The following is a 9,218-nucleotide window of genomic DNA, read 5'->3' as shown; positions in this document are numbered from 1 at the left end:
GATGCGTCCAGCTTTGAGACTTCCTAGTGGGGTACACTGTTGGTCAAGGGGAGTCCTCCCCTTCTACGCTTGGGCAGAGCCTGACCCCTTTCCACTTTCGTGGCTGGCGGAACACGAGAAGTAGTGTCAACAGGGGGAAGCAGAGGGCCTTAGTGGAAGACCATTCAGATTCAAGTTCTGCCCCTTCAGTATTTATAGATTTAGATTAAGTGACTCAACTTCTCTGCCAATTGTTTTTGTCCTCTGTGAAATGAGGAGCATGCAGAATGTAAGGCTGACATGAAAGAATGCATTCAAAATGTTCAGCAGAGTGCTTGGGTCATAGGAAACAGTCATGAAATAACAGCCACTACTATTTTAACTTTCTTTATCCACCTCTACTTAACTGACTGGCAAAATTAAACTCCTCTCTTTAAAAGAAAATTACTGACCGGCACTCGGGACTAAAGGACTTCAAGCAGTTGAGTCATAGGCTTATCAACAGCGTTGTTTGTTCTCAAATCTATTTATGCCAATTATTCTTATCACTGGAATTTAATTAAGTCTTAAATAAACAGCTGAAATATGAAGTTAGAGATTGCTTCTATAAAAACTAGGTTGAAAGCACAATAGATTTTTAAATTAAGATTTATTTATTTTTATTGGAAAGGCAGATATATAGAGAGAAGGAAAGAGAGAGAGCAAGATCTTCCATCTGCTGGTTCACTGCCCAATGGCTGTAATAAACAGAGCCAAGCCAATCTGAAGCCAGGAGCCAGGAACCTCTACCTGGTCTCCCATGCAGGTGCAGGGTTTTAAGACTTTGGTTCGCCCTCTACTGCTTTCCCAGGTCACAGGCAAGCAGCCGTACAGAAAGTAGAGCAGCTGGGACACAAACCGGTGTCCATAAGGGATCCCAGCACATGCAAGGTGTGGATTTAGCTACCAGGCTATTGCCCTAGGCCCACAAATAGATTTATATGGTGAAAAATGCCAATATTGATAGGGTAAAACAACTGACAGTAACATATAGAAAAACATAAAAAATCAAGAATTGTGAGCACAGACGATTTAAATATGATGAAGTTTTGGCTCCATGTTGAGAAATACTGGATTTTGAATATACAAAACGGATTACAAAGCAGTGCAAGTGTGTGATGCAGCAGCCCACTCATGAACTGGACTCATCATCATCTACTGAGGTTCTGGTCACTCTGCTTCTGCCCCAGCTTCCTGCTGTCTTCACCCTGGGAACTAGCAGGCAACGGATATGGCTAAACATTTAGATCGCTACCATCGTGTAAGAGACCCGCTGAAGTCGAGGGCTTCCGGCTTGAGCTGGGCCAGCTCAGCTGTTGGTGGGCTCTTGGAGAGTGACACAGTGCGTGGAACATCATTCTTTTCTCTCTGCCTTTCAGATATAATGGAAATAAATAGATAAACTTCAAAAGGGATTATTATGTAGCAGAAGACTCAAGCCCTCTAGAAGGACTGGCCATTTTCTTGGTTATTTAATAGGATCAAATGACAAACCAGAGGGCTGGTGTGTGCCACAGTGGCTTAAGCCTCTACTTACCAATTCAAGTCCTGGTACACTCTGGCTTCCAGGCTTTCAACTCTTTGCTAATGGGTGTGGAAAAGACAGCAAAGGATGGCTCAGGTGTTTGAGCCCCTGCTGTCCATTTGGATACCAAGTCAGAGTTTCTGGCTCTTTGGCTTCTGCCTGGCTCTGATCTGGATGCTGTGGACATGTGGGGAGTGAACCAGCATATGGAAGATCTCCTCTCTCCACCGCTCCCTCTCTCTCTGTCACTCTGCCTTTCAAATAGCTAATTTTTTAATGCAAATTAGAAATGCTTCTTATGCATGGATGGTTTAGGGTACTATGGAAAATTTTGTATGCAGAAAACAGCAAACTTTGGAACAAAAAGTTTAAACTTATTATAATTATACATTCAAAAACTTACTTTTTATACTTTTAAATTCAGACTTAAAATCTAACTCTATTTTTATCTGGGGCAAAATGTAGGCATTGTTTTTAGGGAGCTAGGATAATACTATTTTGCTATTTACAAATCTAGTTAGCTATAGCTAACTTACCTTTCTAAAACAGCACATGGCTCTAACAGGCTAGATTTTATACATTTTTTTCTTTGAAATATTTTACCTTTCTGAATTAGAGAAATTTTTAAGTGCATACCTGCCCTGTGTGCGCATGCCTGAGGTTTCACAATGTTTCCATAAACTCAATGAGACTTCAACTTAAAACCTCAAGTCTGGATGAACTAATCAACTATACATTTTAATAAATTGGAATTGCTGGGCTCTGAGAGAGCACAGTACTGTTAAATACGGGTCCTGATTCTCTGGAATCTTTCTGGGAGAGATCTGTAGGGAGAAGCACACCTTCAACCAGGGAGAGAAGCCGAGGGCACAGGGGGCACAGGGTGGGGTGGGAGGAGTGGGGAGGTGCGCCCACAGCCATGGTCAGGGCAGCTGAGCCGACCCAGGGTCTTTTCAAACAAAGGCGTGGACAGAAAATAAATCAGAGCTCCAGAATCTCAACACACAGGCTACAAATAGCAGCTGCAGCTGTAGACCGAAGGCTGGCCTTCACATGTCCACAGTGCAAAAGGACTCCTGGTGATAAACTGATCTTTTTCCTCACACCCACGCGGATTCAGTGATCACACACTGGGCAAACTCTGCACACTAAGGAAAGCTTTTTGGTAGAGGATAACAAATTGTCTGGTGGCCCAGACTGGGTGGGAAGGGGATAATGGTGTGTTTTGTGTATTCATTAGATGTTCCTGAATGTACCATAGATGATTCTGGAGCATGAAGCTGCCAAAGAATAAGCTCTTCCATCTGTGGAAAACCTGCCAGGTCCACACCACTGTGCCAAAGACTTCACACGGGGCAGTTCCTTTCATTGTTTCACGTCTTTACAGGACAGATATAGACAGATACAATGATTGTTCCAATCCAGATCTTGGAAAGGGGGCCATAACAGATGAGAAATCTAAGGCCCAGAGAGGTTAGTTAAATTTCTGGGTAGTCCAAGAGTGTCAGCGTAAAGCCAATGGATAAACCCAGGTTTGTCTGTCTCCAGTGATATCTTGAAATGACAATAACATCTTGTTCACAAACTGTTTGGGGTACTTGTCTCTTGTTACCTCTCTATGAGGAGAAGCAGGGCGCCAGCATTTGCTAGTTTTGTGTCTCCCAGCTGTCAGCACGTAGCCAAAGGTGAGTAGATACCTACTCAGAGATCCTGAGTGGTGTTAGGACGAGAGTGGGAGGAATTGATTGGAACTCATGGCATAGTCTCCAAACCACTGTATCATAGACTAACTTACTGATCCATAGACATTTTCCCTCCAATAAATTCCTGTAAGTTATGAACTATGAAAATGATTAAGACAAGATCTTGCCTTGAGAATACAGTTTAAATGAGGTCTTTTTTTTTTTTTTTAAGATTTATTCATTTCATTACAGCCAGATATACACAGAGGAGGAGAGACAGAGAGGAAGATCTTCCGTCTGATGATTCACTCCCCAAGTGAGCCGCAACGGGCCGGTGCGCGCCGATCCGAAGCCGGGAACCTGGAACCTCCTCCGGGTCTCCCACATGGGTGCAGTGTCCCAATGCATTGGGCCTTCATCAACTGCTTCCCCAGGCCACAAGCAGGGAGCTGGATGGGAAGTGGAGCTGCCGGGACTAGAACCGGCACCCATATGGGATCCTGGGGCTTTCAAGGTGAGGACCTTAGCTGCCAGGCCACACCGCCGGGCCCAAATGAGGTCTTTTTTTAATGTATTTTTCATGACACAGTTCCATAGGCTCAGGATTCCCCTTAGATGAGGTCTTGTAAACTCCAACACGTTCATGATCTAGGCAGTTGACACAAAAAAAGTGGCACTGGAAACCAATTGGAGTGATCTTTAATGCATTATAGCTTTTTGCTTCTATCTGAATCCATTGTTATCAAGGAAGGTAGAAGTTATTATTTTGTATGATTTTCACATTTGGGGAAGACAACAACCGTGTGCGCTAAAGAAAACTCATTTGGAAAGTAGAGTTAGTCCATGGGCTGCCAGGTTGAGATCTCTTCTTGAAATCATAAAGAATACACATGAATAAGGCCAATAAGAGGTAAGCAAGATGGTAATTACCAAATAAAGAATACAATAAAGTGTTCAGACAAGCCAGAGATGACGTACAACTGGAGCAACAGAGAAAGCTTTGTGGAGAAAGTCACTTCTGCATTTACTCTTCTAAAATGGATTAGCTTTTGAGCCATTGCAGTGGGAGGGGGCTGTGGCTCAGCAGCAGGAAGTTGTTCACACAAAGACCTGCAGGTGAGAAATCACGGGTCAAGGTCATGGACCACAAAAAAAGGCGGGGGCATGGACCACTGAATTACACTCTTTTTGATTTTTGTGTCTTCTCTGTTTTAGTTTCTTATTAAAAATACATTTATTATAATGTGAGCAACATTCATGAGATTTTTTTTAACAATTGTGTGTCTTCCCAAAGAAAGAGAGGTTGAAATGTGTCAGGGTCCATAAATTATAGGAGATTTTACAGGAAAGGAACGGCCTACCTCTTGGTGTGTGGTAGGACGTGAAGCTTAAAAGAACATCTAAGTACTGAAAGGCATCCAGCACCGGCACCAGGACTAATTTGGGAGATGAAGGGTATGTCTTGTGAGGAGCGGCTTAGAGGGCTTAACATGCTTCAGCTTTCAAATAAGGCGGTGAGCAGAGTTCTATTGATAGCCCTCAAGTCTTCCAGTATGAACTTGTACCGGGTGTGAAATAAAACTTGAAGCCTCAATGAGGAATTTCAAGAAGGAACTTTTAGTCAAGAATGGTGTGCTCAGTAACATTACGTATAACAAAGTTTTTGAGGAGGGGAATGGATTTCTATATAGCCTTTGGGAGACCTCTCTATTTTATCATCATCCATTTACTGAGCGAATGTGGAAATATTAAGTGTTAAAGATCAAATATTCTTGGTAGCGATTTATGATGTAGTAGATAGAGTCACCAGTGTCTTGATAGCTACAAGTGCCCATAGAACAGATTTTGCACACACACACCTGCATACAGGGGATACACATTAGGGGAGAGAATGATCTTTCACTTAGGCATTAATCCTCACCTTGCACATGCCAGGATCCCATATGGGTGCCAGTTCTTGTCCCAGCTGCCCCACTTCCCATCCAGCTCCCTTCTTGTGGCCTGGGAAAGCAGTCAAGGACAGCCCAAGATCCTGGGGCGCTGCGCCCGTGTGGGAGACCTGGAGGAAGTTCCTGGCTCCTGGCTTCAAATTGGCTTAGCCCTGGATATTGTGATCACTTAGGGAGTAGACAGAAAATCTTTCTGTTTTTATTTCTCTCTGTACATCTTTCCAATAAAAATAAATAAATCTTACAAAAAATAACACTAGTCTGGAGTCATTTTTCAAGTTTTAAATTACCTGATAGTTTTGACTACTGTCGTTGTGGATTCTAGATGGCTGCTTCCCCAATGCAAAACCCTCCCCTAAGATATATACAGAAAAAGCCTGGAAGGAAGTGCAGTAATTCTCGCCACTGCTATTGCCAGTCAGTTACATAATTAACATATAAAACATCCAAAATGGAACCAAAATGCCATCGTGATGATACCCACTTCAATGTAGTAAAAACATATGCTCTTTTTCAAATTTTTTATTATTAATTATTTTTATTTTTGATGATTTTTACATAGTTGATTAGGGTGATAAGTGTCAAGGGCTACAGGAAAGTGGGTGAGATTGCTATTTCCATATTCTCTTTTTTTTCCTTACTGTATCTGCGGGAAAGAGGAGACAAAGAGAGAAGCCACCCAGCCTCCCCAAAACCTCTGCACCCTGAGGTGGAGGACAGCCACCCGACACCACCCCAGGATCCCCGATGTGGGGCATACTTCGAGGGTCCTGCTCAAGAGGTTTTGATAGTTCAACAGTTCTGAATTGCTGCCAATCTCGCCACTCCAAGCACGATGAAATCTCTCCAGAATCCACTGGCTGACATAGTCCACCTTAGAGTCTCTGTTTGCCCAGATATTCACTGCCAACACTTGGCTGGGCTAGTTGATTGATTTGTTCTGTCCTCCGTCCTCGGTTGTGGTACAGGTGTCCTCTGCAGACTCCAACGTACTGCCATATCCTCCATGTGCTCCTAGATGTGCCTCCACTTCTCTGTCTAAGCCACTGAGGAAGCCCAGCTCTGACACATGGACTCCACAGTCAGACAGACCATGGAACCTGCAATTCTCTCTGTGGTTGGAGTTCTGAGCACAGCAATTCAGCTGGGGGGATCCCATAGAAATTAAATTTAAGGTGATCCCAGACCTGATTCTTGTGTGTGCCTGCCAATACAGGGCCCAGCACAGTCTGTTGCCCAAATCAGCTTATGCACATGCTGGTGGTTGCAATTGTTGGGTCATTTCTGTTTCCAGCCCTGTCTTCTACACAAACCAATGGGTGCTGCAGTCCAGCCCAGTCCTGTCCACCACACGCTCAGCCTTCATGTACACCAGCGGGAACTATAGCCTAGACGCAGTGACCCGCAATCATCCCTACCAGGCCCGCCCCTTGCCCTGGTTTGAAATACTTGAAAACTTCATAACCCTGCCTTAAAAAAAATTATTTATTGGGCCCAGCGGCATGGCCTAGCGGCTAGAGTCCTCGCCTTGAAAGCCCCGGGATCCCATATGGGCGCCGGTTCTAATCCCGGCAGCTCCACTTCCCATCCAGCTCCCTGCTTGTGGCCTGGGGAAGCAGTTGAGGACGGCCCAATGCATTGGGACACTGCACCCGCGTGGGAGACCTGGAAGAGGTTCCAGGTTCCCGGCTTCGGATCGGCGCGCACCGGCCCGTTGCGGCTCACTTGGGGAGTGAATCATCAGACGGAAGATCTTCCTCTCTGTCTCTCCTCTCTGTATATCTGACTTTGCAATGAGAAGAAATAATTTTTTTTTAAAGATTTATTCATTTTATTACAAAGTCAGATATACAGAGAGGAAGAGAGACAGAGAGGAAGATCTTCCGTGCGATGATTCACTCCCCAAGTGGCCGCAACTACCAGAGCTGAGCTGATCCGAAGTCAGGAGCCAGGAGCTTCTTCTGGGTCTCCCACATGGGTGCAGGGTCCCAAGGCTTTGGGCTGTCCTCAACTGCTTTCCCAGGCCACAAGCAGGGAGCTGTATGGGAAGTGGGGTGAGTGCCCATATGGGATCCAGGCACATTCAAGTCGAGGACTTTAGCCACTAGGCCACACCGCCGGGTCCCCAAACCCTGCTTTTAACAATGTCTAGAATACCTGGCTAGAGATCAGAAAGGAAGCTAGCAGCATTACAAACCAAGCAGGCCTAACCAACAGGTGCAGAGCGCTCCGCTCAACAACAGTGAAACACACACTTCCCGGGAGCACATGCAACACTCCTCAGGATCAACACAGGACAAGTCAGAGAGCAAGCCTTATAAAGGTTTGAAATCTGAGTCACGCATGTCTTCTCTGAATACAGCAGCACGGAGCTCGACATCGCAAAGCACTAGTAGAAAGTTCACAGACAGGAGAAACTGAACTCTTTACCAACAGGTCATAGAAGGAAAGGAAATCAGAACAAATGAAGAAGTGAAGGAAAGCAAAAAAAAAAAATAAAATACAGCGTACAAAATCACAGGCTGCATGGAAGGCAGTGCTAGGAGGGAAATTATAGCAATAAATACCTGCTATATTTTAACTTCCTTAACAAAGGAAGCTCTCAAGTCAGTAACCTAACAGTATACTCAAGGCACAAGAAAAAGAAGAGTAAAACAGATCCTAAATTAGTAGAAAAACATAGCAATAATATTAAAACTGCTATAAATGAAGCAGAGAATGGAAAAACAATAGAGATAATCATACCAACATTTGGGCACCGCTGCTATCACTCAACAGGCTAATCCTCCATCTTCAAGTGTTGGTATCCCATTTGGGTGCTGGTTCGTATCCTGGCTGCCCCACTTCCTATCCAACTCCCTGCTTATGACCTTAGAAAGCAATGAAGAATGACCCAAAGCCATGGGATCTTGCACCCATGTGTGAGACCCAAAAGAGGTTCCTGGCTCCTGGCTTCGGATCACCTCTCTCCGGCTGTTGCATCCATTTGAGGAGTAAAACAGCAGATGGAAGATTTTTCCTTCTTCTCTCCTTTTCTCTGCATGTCTACCCCCAAATTAAATAAACCTTAAAAAAAAACAGTGCTTGCCTTTTTGAAAAGATCAATGAAATCAATAAACCTTTTGCTGAACTTGTAGAGCAAAAGAAAAAAAAGATGCAAATGACTAAAACTAGAAATCAAGATTGAGGCATTACTGTTGATTTTACAGAAACAGGATTGGAAATATTATAAACAACTGTATGCCAACAGATCAAATGCCCCAGATAAAATGTACAATCCTAGGAATATTCAAGTTTCCAAAACAATCCAAAGAAAACATAAAACATAAGCAGACCTATCACAAATAAACAGTTTGGTGATCCCTCAAAACTTTAAACATGAAACTGCTGTATGACCCATGTCCACTGTTAGGTATGCAAACATTTTAAGAGTTGGAAATAATACTGAAATATACATACAGCGTCATTTGCTGCCTCCCAGCCCACACAGTGGCAGGAAACAGAATCAGCAGTGGGGGAGCCAGAACTCAAACCCGGCATTCCTTCTGGGATGCAATGCCCTGAGCAGCGACTCCATCACCAAAACAAGCCCACACTGGTTTTCAAATGCTCTAATCAATCTTCTTCAAATGCTTTCATGGTTTTACTTTTAAAATGTAAACATTCATCTCTTTAGAATGAATTTTATATATCATATGAAGTAGGAGCTAATGTTTCTTTTTTCCTTTCAACTTCACAGGAATCATGCTGATACCACTAATCGTTACTGCACCATAAGGCTGAGTGCACTGTGGATTGAGGGGGTCAATCCTGCCAGCAAACCAAATGTGCATCATAAGGAATGTAATTACGGGGGAGGCATTTAATCTGTGGGCTAAGACAACCTGCATCCCATGTTGGAGGACCTGGCTTCTATCTCTGACATTGGTTCCTGACTCCAGATTCCTGCTAATGCTGGCCCTAAAAGACCATGATGGTGGTTGTAGTCATTGGGTATCTGCCACCCACATGGGAGATATGGGAGATCAGGGTGATATTTCCAGC

At 44.0% G+C, this 9,218-nt stretch overlaps 1 protein-coding gene across 1 annotated transcript in view; it reads left to right on the top strand.

The window, feature by feature from the left end:
• Positions 1-1,249: 1,249 nt before the first annotated feature.
• Positions 1,250-9,218, top strand: part of MYBPC1 (myosin binding protein C1) — a 90,002-nt gene continuing 82,033 nt past the window's right edge. Inside the window, exon 1 of the mRNA XM_058673759.1 lies at positions 1,250-1,279. Coding sequence (XP_058529742.1) covers positions 1,250-1,279 — 30 coding nt within the window. The remainder of the gene's footprint in view (positions 1,280-9,218) is intronic.

The sequence above is a fragment of the Ochotona princeps genome, chromosome 15 (assembly GCF_030435755.1).
Source record: "Ochotona princeps isolate mOchPri1 chromosome 15, mOchPri1.hap1, whole genome shotgun sequence".
NCBI classification, from domain to species: Eukaryota; Metazoa; Chordata; class Mammalia; order Lagomorpha; family Ochotonidae; genus Ochotona; species Ochotona princeps.
The sequence above is the reverse complement of the archived record's forward strand: the minus strand, read 5'-3'. Positions and strand labels throughout refer to the sequence as shown.